This window comes from Strongylocentrotus purpuratus, unplaced genomic scaffold (genome assembly GCF_000002235.5).
Source record: "Strongylocentrotus purpuratus isolate Spur 01 unplaced genomic scaffold, Spur_5.0 spur5_scaffold_5, whole genome shotgun sequence".
NCBI lineage: Eukaryota > Metazoa > Echinodermata > Echinoidea > Camarodonta > Strongylocentrotidae > Strongylocentrotus > Strongylocentrotus purpuratus.
The window spans coordinates 44203497-44224917 of record NW_022145611.1 but is presented as its reverse complement, the minus strand read 5'-3'; the positions used below and the strand labels follow the sequence as shown (position 1 = coordinate 44224917).

Sequence of the window (21421 nt, the reverse complement as noted above, 5' to 3'; positions counted from 1 at the left end):
TCTGAAACAATAACAACAAAATAAAAGTGATTTTTCTTGCCATATCCTTGAATGCAATTATTAAACAAACTATCGTAAAATGTATGATCATTTATGAGGGTTTATACGTATTTCTGATATGCCATACTTGGTCTTCAAGGTAACGCCAAGACCCTGAGCATCGTTTTCCACAAAGTGAAGTGTCATGATCAACCTTTCTCCTGAAGGTCACGTGATCCCGTTCTCTCCCTCCTAGAACTATCATTACTATCAATATTAATGTCGTGTGGGAGGGGTTGTGACACGGCCCCACGCTATGCCTCGTTTCATAATAAATACGTCATTCGTAACTTTGGGTTGATATTTTGAATCTAAATGGAAAATCATGCATTTTTGTATTTATAAAACAGACATGAATGTTGAAATTAAAAGTTTCGTAACAGTATAAAAAGATATAATGCCAAGTCGCGTGATAATACAATTTTTACATTGTTCATTGTTGAAAGAGGGGAAATTGATTTAATACCTAAGCTGTCATCGGCATTATCGCATATTACATCTCTTGCCATCATCACAATCTTATGTACTCATGAAATGACAAAACGTTTGTTTTCATGTGTGAGATAAGATCTCGGGAAATAAGATAAGTGGGCATTAGACAGGTAAATAATGGAGTATCACGTATGTCACATTGAAGATAGAGAGGAAATCAAAGAAATGTGATCAATCATAGCCAGGAAATATTAAACTATTTCTGACTTCCCGAAGCTCTCTGTCTTCCATGGGCCTATGTCACCATCCAGCCTGCATGGTAGAAGAATTGGGTAGACTCATTTCAGTAACTAATAACTCAATTTGACTATTTTTGTTTTTGTGATACGCCCTAAGGGAGCACAACTTCCATATTTGATGACCTTTCATATGAAAGAAGACAAGTTCTTCGTCTCTATCTGTCTGCGGCTGCGCTGTGTGGGAATCCAGAGAAAATAGGCTGAGTGAGCGAAAAGACTTTTGTCTACTCCCGATCCTGTTCCTCTAACATCTGTGTTTTCAGGGCCGTGTAAGAACGTATGTCAAAGGTGAGTCCGACCGCTGATCAAGCTCGAATAGATCGCAGCAAGTGCATTCACTCCAAAATATCCCCCTCAAAAATGAAACAACACAAAATGAAAGAGTTTGCTACCAAACAACAATAACAATAGGAGAGGAGGAGAAGGAGGAGGAGGAGGAAAGTTTATCTGGTAGGCTCCTCGAAGAAGTCACAGCTGGCTAGAATTTAACAGTAAGGTTTGCTGCAAAATACATTACAGACTTGGAGTGTCCCCAGTGTGATCCAATTATGTCTCGCTGTACACCTGGCCCTACCCGTTTACTGCTCAGCATAACACGATTCGAGCGGGAAATAAAATATACAAAAAATATTACATTGTGCTGAGAAGCTGCAACATTTGAGAATCAAATGCGTCATTACCCTATCATAAATATTTTAGATTAATTTTTGAAAGATTACAACAATTTTAAGTATTGATATTTTTAAAATAAATTACTCTGGTATGCCCAATGCAGTAGCTCAATTCAATTTCAAGAAGAGGAAACAAAACCAAGCTACAATATAACTGTAAATGCACAGATGCATAGTGGGGGGGGGGGTAACCCATCTAATCATGTCCTTTTGTATTGATTTTATGGCGTGTTGGAATTTTGTATTAACCCCCCCCCCCCCCCCCCCCCCCCCTCCCTTCAATTTGTCACGCCACAAGACCATCGCGTAAGGGCTTAGGGTGTGGCTCCAAATCAGATGTATTCCTTTGAATACGTCATACATGAGTGACTCCCGTCATTACGAGAACTGGGGAATGGGCTTTGATATCAAAAATTATTTCTCTTCTATATGCCATTTAATTGAATGTTAAAAAACAAGCAATACAGCTTAAGAATCGTTGAGGTAGCCGTGTTAAAATGTGATATGGGGCTACAATGTAGTCTGTGAAAACAACCTTGCATAAACATTTCCGCAATCCTCACCGCTTTCATTTTCATCGACAAAGTTCCCATCACATTGATTTTTTTTAGGATGACAAACGGTCGAAATAGTCGGAAACCTTGCTTCAATGTCATTATAATGCTGTACAAAAAGTAGAATCGCATATAGCGTATACTACTGGGAAAATTTGATGTGTTTGGTTATGATAACCTTATAGATGGGCAGGACCTATCTGTGGGAATAGGATGGCGATAAAAGACAAGGTGTCGTTAGAATACAACCATGACCTTGACTGAGAATACCTCCAAACAAATCCCGAACACAGACACTACTACTAAAGCGTTGAACTTGAGACTAGCTAAGATTTAAATCAACACTCACCTACAAACATTGTGTTTTCTTTTCTATTTTTCTCACTCGAGTAGAGAGAGTTTTCAAAAGATTCTTAGATGATGTCATCAAAAACAGAATGACGTTGACTGATTTGCACAAGTGGTTGCAATCATATTCAGAGGGTATCTTTGATTGGAGTAGGGTCAATCATGGTCTATTGCATATCAAACTGAGATTGATGACTTATGCAGACGTCTCCTTATTTTGATATGGGTGTCCTCCTATTTCTATACATTTTTTTGTTTTAGTGGCTAATATCCTTTTCCAAAAGATTAGAAGCGTAATGATATCAGGTGATATAATTTACAAGGTACGAATCTATTTTAATTGTGTTTTTATTCAAATAAAAAGAGAGAAGAATGAAGAATTGTAACAAATATCCCGTGTCCGCCCTATTTTAATGCGCTTTTTAAAATCTTCGTTCTCTATTTCATGCAGGTTTTACAGTTTTGTGGGTGCATGTGCATTGGATGAGACTGTACTTACCGAACGGTGAGAGTTGACTGTCATGACTTTGTCCACCGAAATCTGGTGATATATCTGAGCTTGACGATTGGCTGGAGCTGGCCTCGATATCACATCCTTGTAGACGGAGAATACGAGTACCTCGCTGACCAAAGATAAACTTCACATCTTCTATGATACCCTGCAGGAAAGAACAAATACATATATAGTTCATCCTCTTATGAGATCATGTAATACTAATTATATTAAACAATTATTGTATTAGATGCTGCTTGTAAGTATCGGCTTGCATGGGATGTAGATATACAATAGGCTTGCTTCAGGAATACACACCCTCAAGAAAGATTACCGAGAGTCCTTTTTCAGGATTCCTCAATCCTCCCTCTTCTCACATGGTGCATCCGCAAGCCTACTGTATAAATTATTGTATTGTTATGGAAAAAGTTCGTAATACTTTATAATATACATAATTGAGATTGATATATCTACTAGTCGAACTCTAAACATCAATTCTAGAACACCACTAAAGCTAACCCTACCCTATAATATATCATAATCATGCTAATAACCATATAGACCGGATGAAAGGTCACCGGGGCAAATAGGGATCACCAATTCAAATCATCTGACTCATACATCATTGGTCTTTATCCTCGGTATTTGTCATAATTGCTTTTCAAAAAGTAGTATTATTTGTGAGTCATCTGCAATAGTCTATCTGGTACTGTACTTAATATCAATACACAGCAAACGTGTCTGCGAACAGAAGCTCGCAGTTACTATAGTAACAACTCAGTATGGTATTTTGAATCTATAATAAGAATGTAACGTCTTTAATAAGAAGTTCCTTTGGTGATATTAATTGCCAAGTAACTTCTAGAAAAGATCAACATCATAATTATGGAGTTGACATTATCTCACTTTGGTGGAGGAAATATTAAGGAAGTTGAAAAGTATGGATGTAAACTTTTGATGACCCATGACGCTTGTTATTAGACGATAGATCCATGCACATGATGATTACCGGCTGAGATACATTACTATGATGACAGAATTCAATTTCAGGTAGATGGAGGGGGGAGGTCTCACGTCCTTCATTTTCTTCGCTAATGACCCATTTAGAAATACCAGGGAGAACATTCGCTTGTTACATGAATGTCAAGGGTAACTTTCAGTCAAGGGTGTTAGGACATGTTTGGAATCTAGGCTGCTGTCCGATTATGACATCATGGCCAGATCGAAAGAGGGTAATATCTTTAACCCATTCCATTTCTCTTCTACCCTTTGTATATCCCCTTACCCTTGAGTATATGTGATTTAATGTTACCTGATGCCCACATCTCTATAGGCATACATTTTAAAAATATGATCATGATCATTGGAAAGTGAGCGGGGGTGGTTATTTGCGTGACTCTTTTGTACTTTTTTACAATGATTTAATCATCATGAAGAGAAGAGAGGAAACAGTGACGGATACCTGTTCTTTCCTGCAAGAAGGAAGGGGTTTTCCTCTTCAATGTTGGCATATTTTGAGTCATTAATAACCGTCAAACTGACTATCAAAGTACTTTCAGTCCACTTTTTTTCTCCAAATCAATAGGTTTCCGCTGATAGCAAAAGGATGATGTTATGATGATGTCCTTGTTGATCAGTCCATCAAATGAAAAGCCACCGTCTGATAATATGTCGTGACACTTTATGATGCTCAGAGCCAAGAAATATCCGTGTATCATTTCGAAATCAAAATGGTTTGATTCCTGTGACACGTCCAATCATCTTTCTCTCCAATCATGACCAAATTCTACTCATCCAATTTTATTGTTTGTTTCATACAGTACAATGAAATGTTTAAAGTCTATTATATTGTTGGCTTTTGAAAGAACGGATAGGCAGTGACTTCACCATGTAACCCATCCCATATCATCTCTGCTCTTCCTTGCATGACAAACCTGTCAAAACTATTTTACAAATCCTATGTGACAAGGTGGAACCAACTTCTAAAGTATGAGAGTCTACTATTAAATTACTTTGATTTATTTGCTTCTTTTCTATAGGAAACAAGCAAATCAAACATTCATATATAGTCTCTCCTGCAAATAATAAATCAAATATTGACTTTAAAATACCCTGATTTAGTTGCTTTTTTACTTATACTCCAATAATTCACAAATAGAGAATGTAATTTTACAAATGTAGATCAACATTCTTTCATGTCGATACACTGAATATCTTCGCTGTTGCTCCTCTTGGAATCATAATCTATTTCGATTCCATACTCCATTATTTTGGAGCTGACGAACACCAGTCCCAAACTGCCAGAGTAAGAGGGGTGATGATTCGATTATGTGCGGTCTCCCAGTAGCCGACTGTTTTATTTCGTCTACTGATTTCCAATTAGGCCATTGATTATAAGAAAAATAGTAAACCATATTGACAAAAGTCAACTGTGTTGAATTGCGACTTGTGATAAAGTGATTATTGCTATTGTTGAAAACAGGACGCATCTGTTCATGTACCCAGTATGTGTCGTAATGAAAAACAGAGCGTGAGAGCCAATGCTCTTAAAGGCCTTCATGCTTGAGCTATGTCTATATCAATGGAAAAAGGACTAATAGGTTTACATGAAAAAGGGAAGCCTCTTTTCCAATATGGTTTCAAAATTACATATAACAAAATGCATGCTGTAAAGTGACAAATCAACGGGGTTAAGTTGATTCCACCAAACGATAACTTAAAGAATGTGTACATTCCATGCTTCTGTTCACTTATTTAAGTCCACATAATTTTTTATATGAAAAAGTTGCCCATAAACAAAAAGATAATAGGAGTAATAATGCGCTTATCAACGAAGAAAATGAATAGTTTTATATTCCTAATAGAAGCTGGTTACGACGAGTTGCCAATTTGTCCCCCAAACTAGCTCTGACTATTAAAAAGCGGATTCAGTTCCAAACTAGAGTCATCTAGAGACTGATTGAGTATACAATAATTGAAGTTGGACCAATCTTCATGGCTAACATCATATTGGGGGATCAGCTGGTCAATGGCCTCCTGTACGAGACATAGAAGACCCTTCTGTTTGTGGACGATTCGATCTCTCAATTAGCCACCTATTTTACTTAGTGTTTCAAGGTTTCTAGACAAAAGGTTTTCGTACACGATGATACAATGCTTGAGATAAATGAATGATATTAAGAGCAGTTCCATAGCCAGTTGATCCAATAGGCAGACCTTGGCCCAAAAACGACGGTGGGTCTATCCTGTTCTAGACAGACTGCGGTTTTTCTTTTGTCGTGAATGAATCGTTCACTGTTGCTGATTGTAAGACGAAAGACAGGATTGTCATCCGCTCTGGAAAGTCATGCTAGTTCCGTCCAAACGATCAGGCCTGTCATACGCAAACGCTTTCTTGTTCTGGTCTTAACAGTGGTAGAAATAACCATCTTGATTTTGAATAATATTTAAATTCAATTCGTAGCATCAGAGATAACTTTATTTGGCAAATGAGAATTCAGTTCTGTTGAAAGTAACTTACATTTTGCCTTTAAGTTTGATATGCGATGTCATGACGTGGTTGGTTGGATATCTTGGTGGTTTGGCCATGTGGTTCGGCCTCGTCTCAAGGAGCTAGCATCCTGAACTATCTTTACCTTGATATCATCAAATCACTGCGCATGCTCCATGAAATCAATCTAGGCTAACAATGTTTTATAACTACATGTACCATTGGAATTTTGGATTGTGTATCGTATCATGTGCCTTGGATTGACAAGATATCTGCAGTTCGCGTTCCGTTTTACGATAATTTTTCAATGACATGTCATGGACTTTGGATGGATATGTAAAACCAGTTCGTTTGCTCTGCACAAAATTGGAAAAATCCGCCAATTCCTAACCAAGAAGCTACTAAGCAGCTGGTTCATGCCTTGGTTATATCTAGCATAGATTTTTGCATAGTTTACTTTATTCTCTTCCTGATGTTCACACCAATAAATTACAAAGAATCCAAAACTCAGCAGCCAGACTAATCACTAGAACTAAACGCATAGAACATATAACGCCCATACTTAAACAATTGCACTGGCTGCCAGTTAAGTCCCGTATTAATTATAAGATCCTTTTACTGACATATCAATGCCTAAACCGTACAGCCCCGTCTTACTCCAAGATCTCATTCTACAATATACCCCTACAAGAAACTTAAGATCAAATAGTAAATCCCTCCTAGTAGCTCAAAGCACTCAAACAAAATATTATGGCACTCGCTCCTTCAGGAATTCTTCGGCCGAATTGTGGAACAGCTTGCCTGATGCTGTCAAACAGGCAAGCACAACTGAATCATTTAAATCTCTGTTGAGACCCATCTTTTTGTAAATTGTTAATTTGTTCCAGCTGTTTAGTGACTTCTTTGGTTATAGTATCATGTACATATTTAATATTTAATTTAATTTTCATGTTTTTTCATGTTTTTCATGTTTAAATTTGTATTACCTGATTTACAATATATTACATGTAAGCTAAGTAGGAATTGTGTTCATTATTGTTGTTTGTAATTAATTATTTTCATGTATCAGGCATAAATGTTCTCTTCTATCCGCCCTTTTCCTTCATTTCTAAGCCATAGGGATTTCTTTGTGTGAGTGATATGCGCTATATAAATAACGTTCATTATTATTATTATTATTATCATGAGAAATCAATACTCTATATAAGTAACGAGCAAGTAAAATGCCAGTTACAAATCTAAATTGTAATAAAACATCTATTCAAATAAGGGTTGTGGTAAATCGCCACCAGATTATATCTATTATATTTGTTTTGCTTCTATCCATTTACAGCATCATGCAGTGTCAAGCATATTAATGTTTATTGTATTTGTTAACAAATATTACAAGACAAAGCTTAAACATAAACACTTTTTAATATGGTGATTTATTTCATCCTTAATCTCTTCCTTAGTCTCTGACTACAAACCTTTTTTCTTCAAACTGGTACTAAATAAGGCTGTCCATAAAGACACCCTCCTTAGGGGACCATTGGATTAGAGATTGCCAATTTCTTGGTTTCCGGCAGTCGTAGCCTTTTACTCGCCGTTTCTTCAAACTCACTGCACATTCATGATCCGACAAGTCTTTCATCGAAAGATTAATCATCTTAATTTTTCTGCAATTAGACGTCATTAGTAAAAGATCAGTCATAAAACGAATACATCTTCATTCCCTCAGCTCAATAAGGGTATAATGATGTTTCTACGATAGAAGATTGACGGCTTGGTATGTTCCCGTCTAGCGAACTCTTCTTTACACTGCCATGCAGACCTAATCAAGAGCTTACGCTCTAAAGGTTCAGATTCCTAAATTCTTAAGGAGAATGGTATATTATCTATTTTGCAGGCTATCTGTTTTAATGAAAGATAATTTTACCAAGAAGTAGACAGGAGGATTAGCCAGATTAAATGCAAAACGAATGGAGCAGATTAAAATACTGACATTCCCATCTTTCTTTTAAATAAAATGTAGCTTTAGCGAACACGCAGTAGATTTGCCGAGCGACTTCCAAAGTGGGGGGGGGGGGGGCACCAAGAAAAAAGGGAACTTTCTGGAAAACGGCATCTGAATAAAATAAAAACGTGTCGTGCAAGTTCTACCAAACTTAACTTTGACATGATTATTATGAATCTCAAATCGTAGGAACGATCACATTTTAGAATGATAATGTTAACGATTGGATATCTATACTGCGTTGTGTCCAAATGATAAATCTAAAAAAAAAAATCAAACATTGAGTTGATAAGAGATGGAATTAAAGAATGTCCGCCTAAATAAAAGTCAGCACACTATGCCAATTATTACGCTCATCCACCGTCAGTAGACTGAGAAAGATTTGAATCTCATCACTCTAGATATCTTCAAAACTTAACCGAGAGAAGCAAAGCAGTTAGTAAACCCAAGAGGTGTCTCCTCGGTAAACCTGAGACAGGTGAACGTTAACATGTGATACCATTTGAAAATGATTTTAGTTCCATATTCAAGGGCACACTGTGGAGAACATGGCAAGACATTACTCATAACCCTGAAATAAGTTTCCAATATTTCACCGTACATAATTCAGACGATAAAATGCAGTTTACAGGGTTTAATCATTCATCTTTCTTTTATTCCTTTTTTATTCATTTATATTTTTTTTTTTGGGGGAGGGGTCTTTTTTTGTCACTGCCTTCATGTTAAGTTCCCATCTGAATTGATTTAATTTGTTAATATATACAATCCTTTTAAATCTCTCATTCATATAGGCTGTTTTGTTCACGTATCTGTGTTCTGTTTGCTATCATACAGATTATGTTTATCATAATGAAATAAATCCTATGACCAGCACTTTTTTCTTCTGTAATGAAATAGATATGAAGCCACCATTTCTTCAGTAACATTTACCAAATGCTACAAGCCCATGCACGGTGAGACATCAAAGAATCACACCATGCCTGCCGCCAATCAGCTGACCGGGTCAGGACAGATGATGTGCTACACAAGAACGGCCTAACAAAACAAGATAGTTGGCAAACTAGCAACTAGAGGTGTGAAACTATAGTATGAGAATCCTATGGGGTGGTAAGGTTAACATGGTCTATTGACAATGATAGATGTACGTGCTTTAATCCTAATGTATGTTCTTTTAGTGGTAACATTCAAGGTTTATGTCTTCATCGCACATATTTGCCATCTTGAAAAGCAACAAAAACCTCACAGAGCAGGAGATGTTAGTGGTTCTAGACTGGTCTGTATCTCTATGTCATTTCATCCCTTAAAGTCACAATATCAAACATAAGAATAGAAAAGCGATACAAGAGGATATCAACCGTCAACCCTTAGGTGTAAGGTTGGACAATGAACCAACTCAGATTTGTCTCAAATTCCATTTCCAAAAAATTGTAACGTCATGCTTCATGCTGGTGAAATATTTTGCTTGAATGATATCTGAATTCGATTTCAAAATTCGGATAAACACGAATAATACACAAATATAGAATACTTTGAGGGGTACGATCAAACTATTGCCCAAGGTGATCTCGAAAGTGTACTGTTCCACGAGAAGGAGTCGAGGGGCACAGTGCAGTCTCGAGATCACCGAGGAGAATTTTTGTTTTATATACCGCATCACCGGTATCAATTCACAAAGATAGATATTTTATATAATAGTAATCATTGCTTGCTCCAGTATACTGTGTGTAATGTTCATTAGCAAGAATAAAATTTAGATTGTCAGCGACCTGACATTTCTGTTTACAAGTATTTACCTATCTTTTTCCTCTTTTGACAAGCTTTGTGTAATTTCTATTTCCTTTGGCACCGACCAAGGTTTGGCTTAACTATATTATATTTATGTAATTGTTTATTCCATCAATAATTGTTCACAGGTGCAGAGTTAGAGTTATGCCGCGAGCTGAGCCAAATGTTTGACCTAATTCTTTTCCCCTTGATTATTTGATGTTCATATACAAGTATATTGAATTGCGCTTGTTCAAAGAAAGAACTATTCCTCAGATCAGACTTATCAATAAAAATCTTTTTAAACATACAGTACAAACGATTAGCTTCCATTGATAGTCTGTATAGAATAAAATATTTTAGAAACCTGATAACTTTGTAAATCCACGAAGTTATTAGCTATTCAAACTATCCAGATGATATCATACACGTTGCTCTTTGAAGATTAATTCCTCCGCATAAGCTGGACAAGTGTAGGTAGATTAAACAACGATTTTCCCTCAATAGTCCCATGTATTGAAAAGCGTGTATTTAATTTCATCACGCATGCACGGTGTAAAGCACAGGACGGCTCGAAATTCAATCTCCTGGTTTCGCACTCCTGGGTGTCTAGATTGTATCATCTACCCTGGTGATGATGCATTCACTTACCATGGACCTAGTAGTAGCAGTAGCAGTGAATACACCTTAACATTAGCATGAATGTTCTCAACACCTAATAGGTTATTAATGTTCTTGAAGATAAATCATATTAATTTCACTATGTGTATAAGGTCTAACTCACTTGATATCAAGATTAGAAATGAATATTGAAAGATACCATATGACTGTGTGACAATTTTTTCCAATGAAAATATAGTACATGTGTTTTCTTTCGGATCGTGACATTGGAGATTTTTTTTCTTCGAATCGTGACAAAGTGTATTTTATAATATTTATCTGAATACATTTGCAAAAAGGCCTTATAAAACAGCGACCAGTGTATTTTACTGGATGTATCATTTTTAACAAGGAATAAAAAGAATACAATATGTCGCACTTCATTTCACATCAAAATGCCCTGGAAGTAACACTTTTTACAGACTATAAGTATACAATGCTAGTCAGTCATAATATTGAATAAAATATCTCTAAAAGGGTGGCGCTGGTGTTATCTTAAAGGGGCCCTGACACGCCCAAATAGGGGTTCTCACAATTTTCGAAAGCATTATAAGCTCCGTAATATCTGTCTTCCTAAGGGAAGTAAGTGTTTAATATCCTACCTTAAAATCTGGCACGTCTTTTCGCCCCTTGAGTCCTTTTCCAAGCCTGAGGGAATATTGATCAGGTGTGACATCATAGACAAAGCTTCCATACATGATCTGAAGACCAACCCTGGTACAGTCAGCATACAGGATTGCCAAGTTACCTTGGATATCTAACGTGAAGGTATGCCAGTCTCTATCCTCTGTATCTTCAAGATTCAGACCTGAGAACTCCAATGAATCTTGCGTAGTAACACCATCCCTTCTGTACGAGTATGGCATCAAGACACTATCACTCTTACGGTCAATCACCAAGCCAAAGAGTCTATCTGTGTGGCCATGACCATCTAGGGACACTACGGTTCCCGAGCTTTCTGACCCATCTTCACTTTGGCGACGAGTACGAAGCCATCTTCATCGTTCATAGCATCTCCGAGACGTTGCACGTCGATAGTATTAGCTGCCATGTCACCTTTGTTAGGTTTGATCTTATAAGCTACCGAGTTCTCTTCTTGTCCTCTTACAAGATCTACCCCGGGTGATGCAGCAGAGATACCCACGTCTTGAAGGACATTGAATTCAACGTACGACGATTGTGCTGCAAGCAAAGAGAAAGAAATTCAATATTAAGCATAATTCATTTCTCACATGTCACAAGATTACTCATAATATTATAATCATTAGCTCTTTAAAATGAAAACAAATGCAAAATCAGTTCTTTTCTTTGTTCTTGAGGTGCATTTTTTTAACTCTCTGTTTCACCAACCCTTTGCTTCCACTCAAGGAGATCGATATCGTTTTGCGATCAGATTTGAAGCTGCATTTGTTATAAATCCTAAATCCACTGTTCTTTCCTGATTGTAGATTGTCGCAATATGCTCAATTTTTTAAAAACACGTATATTTTCGTTTTTAATTCATATATGATTATATTACATCCTATTCTTTCCGACATTATACTGTACAATAAGACCAATATACCCAATCACGACCCAAAATACCTTGCGTGTTTGTGGTACATGTTAACTTTTATTAAAACACGGGTCCTCCTCATCATGCTCCTGATATAAATACGGGTATACGATCACAGTTTATTGCCCTCTTATGATACTCATGTTGCTGACTGTAAGTAGTTGTGTTGTGTATTATAGATATTTCTCGGAGCCAATTCATTACAATTAATTCAAATACACGGTTCGGTTTCGATTATTCATTGACACGAACTTCCCAGGTACACTCAAAAACTTACATTGGGCTAAGTGAGACTCAATCGTTGAGGGAAATATAATTATCTTGAAAGAATAAGTTCCTTTGTGCAGTAAATTTGCTGTATGACTTTAACTGTTACTATTTTATCATTGAAATTGTTACTATGGTTACTTAATTATTATCGTTATATTCATCATTATCTTAGGTTGTTAAAATTATCATGATTATCATCACTAAGATGAAATCATGACTTTTATTTCTATTATCAGTATCAGTGTCCTGAATCCCTCGATTAACTTTGGTTAGCCCCTCACACCTAAACCGACGCCACACTGACCGATTCTTGGCTATCCCAGGTAATTTAATTTATTGAGGTATTAGCATAGTTAGTATTTACTGAATGCAATGATGACTGACAAACGGACTCGAAATCAATTCCAAGAAGATGGGTGTTTATGTATGACATGGATTGTAGTGTTCAGCGAGTCCGAGACACGCTAGGGGCTTCATGAGACTACCAATGATCTTCGCAGAACTGCTATCATAACTGTATTCCTTTAGCGATTCCAGGGTAAACGTTAAAGCAGCCTAGCGGGGCACCATGCATGTTACGCACTGGTGATGGTAATAATAAGATCTATCTTACTGATTGATATAGAATGGATAACTAATTAGACATGGTAGGATAACTGAATCACTCTCCAGTAACTTGATCAACTCCAACACCTGGGACACATGCATACCATTATGTTACCGATAGCTGAACGGCTTGTAACTGAAAGGGACCTGTCAGCTCTGTTCGTGTGACCAGGCCCTATTTTCTATACTTAAACACAATCTCATACGCATTTTCAGAACTATGGCAAGGAGTCCAATCAGAAGAAACAAAGTAATAAAGAGTGGGATTCTTGAACATAACGGAATTTTCCAAAAGGCAGTTTACTCGACATCAAGTCTTTGCAAAATATTTACATTATATCAAGATCATTTCAGCAAGACCAGAGAATATAATTATAATATATTTTTTCTGTGTACTACAGTTACTAAAACTGAAACCGACGCGGCGGGGGCTCATCAAATGCAATTGGTTAACTTAATTACAATACCAATCGTGTATGTACATATATAGACATGTATATATATATGTATATAAAGGAGATTTCATGTTTCTCCCTTTTTTAGGGAGGGGGGGGGGTCTTGTTCGTCATCTGAAGTAAACTAATTATTTTTATATTGTGAGTTATTTATTGAAATAAAATATAGACAACAAAATGTATCTAGCAATGATTTATTCCCCTGACATATTACTCTTGTGGACATATCCTTTGAATTTGATGTTTACAATTTATGACACAATTATTTATTGGATCAATATATGATTTCATTAGTTTATTTTAGGTTTTTAGATGTCATAATAACCCCTGGGGCGATATGAGATTAAATGAATGCACTCGCTAGCATGGTCACGCATTTCTTAATCCCTTTCCCTTTCTTCATACTAACAAGATTTTCTTTCTGATATAAATGGGTTCGCAGCATGCCTTCCAATTAATCTTCAGATGTCTGTTTTGTTGACTGTTCTCTGAAACGCTTTTCTCCTGTATGCCACAATAAGGCATGCAAGCCATACCATTCAGCAAGTCATCGACTTTGGAACCTTATGCGTGTGTATTGTTATGATAACAATGATGCTTGATGCAAACTTTTTTCCTCATCTAAAAGACCCCAACCGAATGGACGATGTCAGGCACTTTTACAAACAAGCCGCGCCTGAAAGGAGACCGAACGATGCCCAATTTTATGCCTGCCTGATTTGCAATGGTAGTGTGTGGGAGGGTGTTGTGGACTTCTAGCCAGTGACACCTTGTTAAGGTCCTGTCTCGGATAGCCGAGTCTTTAGTAGTCCACCGCTGTCTAGAATGGTCTATCTCTACATGTAGATACCAAGTCGATAGGTGCCATCATTGTGGTGATGTCAAACTATCCACAAGGGATCAATTATATAATCCATTCAGAACAACGCTATTGTATGACCTTATTCTCTTTTACGTTATGCAATTAATTGTCCTAAAATTAACTCAATTATTGTATGCGTGTGGTATAAGAGATGAGCAAATCTATGGTATTATCCGATCTTCTTTCACTTCTTTGACTATCTGAGTAGATTACACCATTTGCCTTTTCATCCTTTTCAAGCACGAAAGACCACACTGAATATGCACTTTACAATGAGAGAGGTTATTAGTCTCACTAAGAACAACAAAAGAAAAAATAGTTTCTTTAGTCCGAGAGTGAAAAAAGCACAGCAACGCAATCACACTAAAAATGTTTTACAACGCAATGAAAAAATAAAACTATGGATGAATGAAGTAAGATGTTTAGTAGTCTGTATCGTACGTTGATCAAGACGGGTATAATGCATTGTATTTCAATACAGCATAACATTTTGTTTGGCCTCTTTTGCCGAAGCCAAAAAATAGCGATGATGAAAAAATGTCTGTCTCTGTGTGGTCGAATAAGAATTTTCCTACATAATTGATCTGGCCTTTGGTGGGCAGCAATCAATACTCCAATCATTCCAGGAATATCTCCCTACCAGATACACATTTGTTACAATAGGACGGTTTAAGCCCTGGCTTTTTTTTTAATAGCTAGAATGACTTGTGGTCTATAGGCTTCGGGTTGGGGGTTGAATCGCAACCTCACGATTAAGAGCAAGAACTATACCATGAGTGTCATACACCTTTTAATGTATATAAGTATCTCTCTACATTACAATTATGACGACTTTCAAACATAAAGAATGGATATTCATCGTTTGTTTCATATGTTTGAAATAACAAACCCGCATCAACAAATTGAAGGCGATACGGAGAGTGTTATGTTGCTCAATATCATTATCATGATTAATGATGACACTTATCACAAAGTCAAGTGGTTTCATAGTTTCCTGAAGGGAAGTATATTACACTGTGCAATATGTCTGGAAAGACAGGACTGTTCAGTTCCCTCAATAGCACCACTATGACAAACTGATCGCATTAAAGGTATACCAAACAAGGCGGCATTTCATGATAATATATGTGTAGTCATCTTCCGAAACTTTACAAATTTCTTGATTTACAAACCGATAGGACAGTATAAATTCAAGACACTGCACCTGTCTCATCTTTGGGGCATCCAAAACTTGAAAGCATCATTTACCTGGATAGATATCAACGGTGTTATGACACAGGCAAATTAGTTTTTTGCCAGTATCATGATAGTCATTATAGTTTGGCTAAGACACAAATACAGCATTTCTTCGATAAGACGTTAACTTCAAGTTAAACACATCTACGTACACTTTTCTCCGAAACCAAACAAATAATTCAAGACAATGAAGAAAAGATATCTTTCAAAAAATACTCAACCTAATTGTTGAATTTTTGTTCACCCCACGTTACTTCTCTTTTATCCTTCAAATGAATTCCCTATCACGTCATACCTTTATACCTTTTCGCATGGAAGTTACTAGGCTTCCATTCAATTGGTTATTTGCAAATACCAGGACAAGCTTCTGAGAATTAGCTTGGAAAGCCACTCGGTATCGGAAAGGGTCTGTTAAAGAAAATCAAATACTCCCATGCTCTCCAAATATCAAATTTTCTAACGTACTCAATCTGATCTTGTTATTATTTCTTTTGTCATGAGAAATGCTTGCGGGTTATTCATTGCTTGTAGCACTAAGAATTTAAGAATCTTAGTAAAAATCAACTATAATTATGTATGTCATTTTATATCTTTAAAAAACATACAAAAATGAATACACACCATCAACGGAAAAGTGTTAAAATTGATAATACGTACAATATAACAATGAAAACACAATCTTATGCAATTAAGACGGCACAGGATGACTATTCGCAGACCTTGTGCCGAGAGACGGAGATAGGACGTTATTATTACTTCATTTGGTGAATTCATGATGTCGGAATGGCACCGTACACATGTAGTATTCTTCAGATCAATATGAAATGTTATAGACCTTCAAAAATTTGATTGAAATCGTGAAAATTAATCATATCGAAGTCTCCTCTTTCTACATCATCCACGGGTACTTCAAAATTAACGAACAGTTCAATTATGGCAACTGACACCTCCCATTCCGGCAATCATATTCGGGCTGCGATGTTGTCTATTAATTTGGTAATATTTGAAGTTTTTTGTATCAATGCTTCATCGTCACGATATTAAACAATGCGAATAACTTTATTTTATCACTTGCTTACTTCGCTTGTAAAATTTAGAAACCAGACAACTGATATTTGGGCAAGAACCGTTGCCTAGCTCCCACCCATCCCCATCCCCTCTAGCTGCCCCGGCAAAAGTGCGCCCGTATGCCTAGGATTTGTATTTTTTAATTTCTCTAACTATTAGAGTGAAGTAATTTATAGTCATGTTCATTAAATGAGAAACAATAGGAGCATAACAAACAAAAGTGAAGTAATGTTTTTTTCACTTACGAAGAAACTTGTGATTTCCATTTACTTTTTGAGCTTTGAATATTAGATCATGCCAGACCTATGAGCGCAGATTAAAGTTAAGATGAAAGAAAATCTTGTTTAGATTTGTATTCATTCGGCACACATTTATTAGGAATTATTCTAAAAATATCCTTGATTTTTTGCAAGCTCATGGATGACCGTCCGATAAAATTAAAAGTGTTCAGACTTACGTCGTCACCTGTGACAAGACGTAATGCATCGGTATGAGGCACACAGTTTGTATATCTTAAAAACCGATTTCTCTCACTCCGTCGATTCAGCTTTGAATAAATCCCGAGGTTTAAAAGAATTTCCATTTCTTATTCTTTTGAATGGTATGATCACGCAGAAATTATTCTATTGTGGCTTCAATTCGCTTTCATTTACAAAACGTGCACTACGTTCCATTATCAGGGATACTTCATACTTTTTCTGTTTCATAAATGATGAAAGAAAGTGAACAAGACGCTGACATTAAATTGTAATAGTTTAAATATTCTATAGATTTTTCCTAAAGAACGCGCCATTTTTTTTCTTTTCAAAATGAATTGAACAAAATGATGTAATTTTGAGGTAATTCTTGAATCGATCTGGTCTAACAGAGAGTTTTTTTTCGAGATACATTGTTTGTTAACTCGGAATAAACCTCTCAATTAAGATCAATCTTGCACCTGTCATAATCAACCAAACCAAGTCCCTAGCCTCTTGGGTCCCTTCAACACGTTTACAACTGCTTTTATCTGCCCAATACACAGTTGTTTGTTAGTAATTCGCTTAATCGAAAAGATATTTTGAACAAAGTCTCAAAGTCGCCGTCGTCGGCGTTACACGCGATTGTTATCTGGTTTGCTCACACACACACAACACAAAAGATTGATCCGAAATGGTACTATACAAATTAAACAGACGGAGAAGTATCCTTGACATATTAACTCATAATAATACCACATCATTTCATATCAATTTCTCACGGCTGCTACAAAGATTATTACATTTTTTTTTTTTTTTTTTTAACTTAATAACATTTTTGCGTAAATCAAAACACATTTCTTACTATCGATTTTTTTTCTTCAGTTAAGTAAGCCATATCGTGGGGTGTAATCAGAAACGATTTATTTCTTATGCAGCCTTAAACCTGAATGATAAAATTATTTAGCTTTTCGATCTACAATTTTCTTCACCTTACTATTGAAGAATTGATTACCTTGTTGTTCCTTTTTTCCCTTCTTTCTTTTTTATTTTTCTTCTTTCAAAATCAAATCTGTCTAGAAAATTGTATAGTCTACGAACATTTTCTGGCTTTGTTGGCACATCTGAAACCACATAGTTATTTGGAATTTGCTTGTTGGAAATTTCAGCAAACTTGACTGCGGTTTTGGTCTAAAAATCGACTACAAATTTTATTCATTTACGTGTCTTAATACTTGCTCATATATATATATATATATATATAAACATAAAATATAGTCGCAGATTTTTTTTCAATGATTGCTTTATTAAACGGAGAGCGCGATCATTTTTTCGTTGATTCACTGATTTTCTGATTGATCCTATGAAATATGAAATCATTGTCCAGTGCAAACCTATATTATCTCTTTGGTAACTCTCTCTTTCTAAGTGCCATATCGTTTGACTTTGGCGATCATGCTGTTCCACAACCCTCGGCTCCTATAGCCTTCTGTATTAGTACCACTCCCAGTTCTTTCACTCCTCTCTCTTCCAACAATTTCTGCAGACTGTCCAACCAAAGTATCCTCCTTCTTCCCCTACTCCTTCTTCCACAATTTTCCCTTTCAAAGCAAGATTCTCTAGACCTTCTTTACGTATAATGTGACCCATGAACTTCAACTGCCTAATCAACATATCACGTATCATTTTCCTTTGCACTCCAGCTCGTGTAAGAACTTCCCCATTACTAACTTTGGTAACAACTCGTGAAATTGGAACAGATCTAAAGGAATTTTCCACCTTTAAGTAAGGTAAAGTTTCATATTCGTATAAAGTTTGTGTACCTTTGAGTCTTACTTGTTAGATTTACTCAGGTTCTAAATTCTAATACAAAATTATTATTTCTACAAACAAAACCTACCGCGATCATTTTAGTAAGATCTATCTATGATTATTGACTCACCGATTGTACGTTTCATAATAGATGAAAAGGGTTCTAAAGCCGAAAGGCACGCATTATGAAAAGTTCTGTCAATATTGAATCTCCGATTAAACTTGGTATCGAGTCAACCAGAAACCATTTGAAATGATGACAATGGGAGCGTGACTGAATGTTCTTTTCTTTAAATCGGCATAATAAAAGCTGCCCTTGGATGAAGTGTTATTTTCTACCACTCTCTTAACCTTCGATAATATACCACTCGAACAATTACAGGTGCCTATATTATGTGTGCTCATCTTTCTGGTGTGACATTGCTGTTGTGAGAACATTCAACCCAAACCGAAGAATGTATGTATATCGATGAGTTTCGCTACATTAGCTTCACAGTAAACGAACCGCAAGACTGTGAACTTGAGTATGACGTGGTTTGCATAGATAACAATGTATAAGGAATGTGATTATTAAAATCAAGCAAGGCTATTTGTAACTTATGAGGCGTATTATTAAGGATTAGAATGTTACCAAAAGTTCAACTGGACTGATTGTAGTTTAAAATCCAGAGAAATAACATATTTACAATGAATTAAAATCGCAATGGAATTGTGAACAACGATGAACACGGAGTCGAAATATGAATTACACCATCTGTGACAATGACATGCATTCAACTTTCTAAACAAGTTTGAAATGACTTACCAATTATTGCAGGTAATAGAGTCGCTATGAAGAGTACGAAGCACGAAAAACACCGTATTTTCTCCATGGTTATCCTTTGCGTGTATTCGCCCAATTAAGGGGCCAAGCTTTAGAAACGGTGCAATTTCCTTCCAATCTGGGAGCCAAATGGCGAAAAGAGATAAATGAAAAATAGTAAAAAAAAAACAAATATTAGGCAATTATCGAGCTATGAATATTTTGAAAAGCATATAATATAATATATGAACGGTTCTAGATTTCATCTTAGTTGACTGCACCGTTGGGAACGTGTCACTCTCTTTAGGCGATTCAGCATTTTCTCTATCTCATATCATGTCTCTCATCTGTCATCTCATCAAAGAGCAACTCCGGCATCTTCGCAAGAATCTCAAGATAATATACCGTAGCAAAATGGCTACTATTGTCCTCAAACAAGTTCAATGAATGCTTAAAAATAGAGGAAGCATGCAGTAAAATGAATTTGCTGGTAAAACATACCCGCTTTATTCGCGAATTGAAGAGAATAAGTTAAGATCCGAGGGTTCTCAGTTTGAGTGCACCAACACGAATATTGTTCTCTCTTAGACCTTCCTCATTAATCAACACAGCGAGTTATTCCAACTAGTCAAAGAATAAGATCCCAGTATAAAGTGTAGAAATCCGAACCCCACGCTGGGTAGGTAGGCTCATCACGCTGTCACTCTAGAATATTAATCGATATACTATTTCCTTGTAATAATATATGATTTCTTAGGAACCTCATAAGCTCCCGATCTCTCTTCTTTGAGCTTAGTGATAATCACTCTGCGCGCGTGCTTGTAAAATTTACACTGAACCCCACTCTTCACTGCACTGTAGATGTGTAACGGTGCTTATATGCAATCCGCAAGAGTCCACAGGCTCCACTGTCAGTCATACAGACTAAAACCCAATCACAGACCGCTATTGCTTCACCAAGCAACCAGAGGGCGGTCTTAAAGAGTAAATTCACCTGTGTGGCAGAGTTAGGCAAAAAGTTATTTCTCCTTCCCACCCCAGCCTAGCTCAAAAGCTATTGATATCGCGCCTACGTGAAACTTTATATGAAGAAAGAAAAACGACATGTATATTTTAAAGCTCATCTGTACTTGTTTATAGGAGGGATTAGACCACCCTGCAAGGTCACTGGACAGGTGGTTATCTCATAACTCAGCTCTCAATTAACATAAGAAAAAGAGGATCATGGGGGACCAATGGTCACCGATTAGGCATTGTTCTCTAGATAGAGGGAGAAAGTAGCTACAAGTAGTACAGTGTGGCGTTAAGTGATGTTATCAAACTAAAAGTCACATGGAATAAGGAAATTCTAGTTATATTTCAAACTTTACTTCAAAAAGCTCCTATTTTTGCGCCATTATCAGAACTGGTCATGCTGGTAATATCCGATCTGCACTTTCCTTTTGAGAAACACATATTTGTATCCAGTATTCGACAAAGAGGCTAATTAACATGTATATATTTGATCTAATATTTTATAAATTTAGTAAACACCTGAGGCATCATGGAAGCCCT

At 36.4% G+C, this 21421-nt stretch overlaps 2 protein-coding genes across 2 annotated transcripts in view; one reads left to right on the top strand and one right to left on the bottom strand.

Moving 5' to 3' along the window:
• Window positions 1–2259, top strand: part of LOC115929633 (scavenger receptor cysteine-rich domain superfamily protein-like) — a 9066-nt gene extending 6807 nt beyond the window's left edge. The window contains exons 6-7 of the mRNA XM_030999226.1: window positions 1034–1058; window positions 2181–2259. Coding sequence (XP_030855086.1) covers window positions 1034–1058; window positions 2181–2259 — 104 coding nt within the window. The remainder of the gene's footprint in view (window positions 1–1033; window positions 1059–2180) is intronic.
• A 444-nt stretch (window positions 2260–2703) lies between these two features.
• LOC115929720 lies at window positions 2704–20728 on the bottom strand. Its single transcript, XM_030999601.1, has 4 exons — window positions 20369–20728; window positions 19871–20006; window positions 11349–11928; window positions 2704–3002 (listed from the first exon to the last, which is right to left on the bottom strand). Exons 3-4 carry the CDS (start codon window positions 11610–11612, stop codon window positions 2787–2789), a joined length of 480 nt encoding a protein of 159 aa, XP_030855461.1. The 5' UTR covers window positions 11613–11928; window positions 19871–20006; window positions 20369–20728; the 3' UTR covers window positions 2704–2786.
• Window positions 20729–21421: the final 693 nt, after the last annotated feature.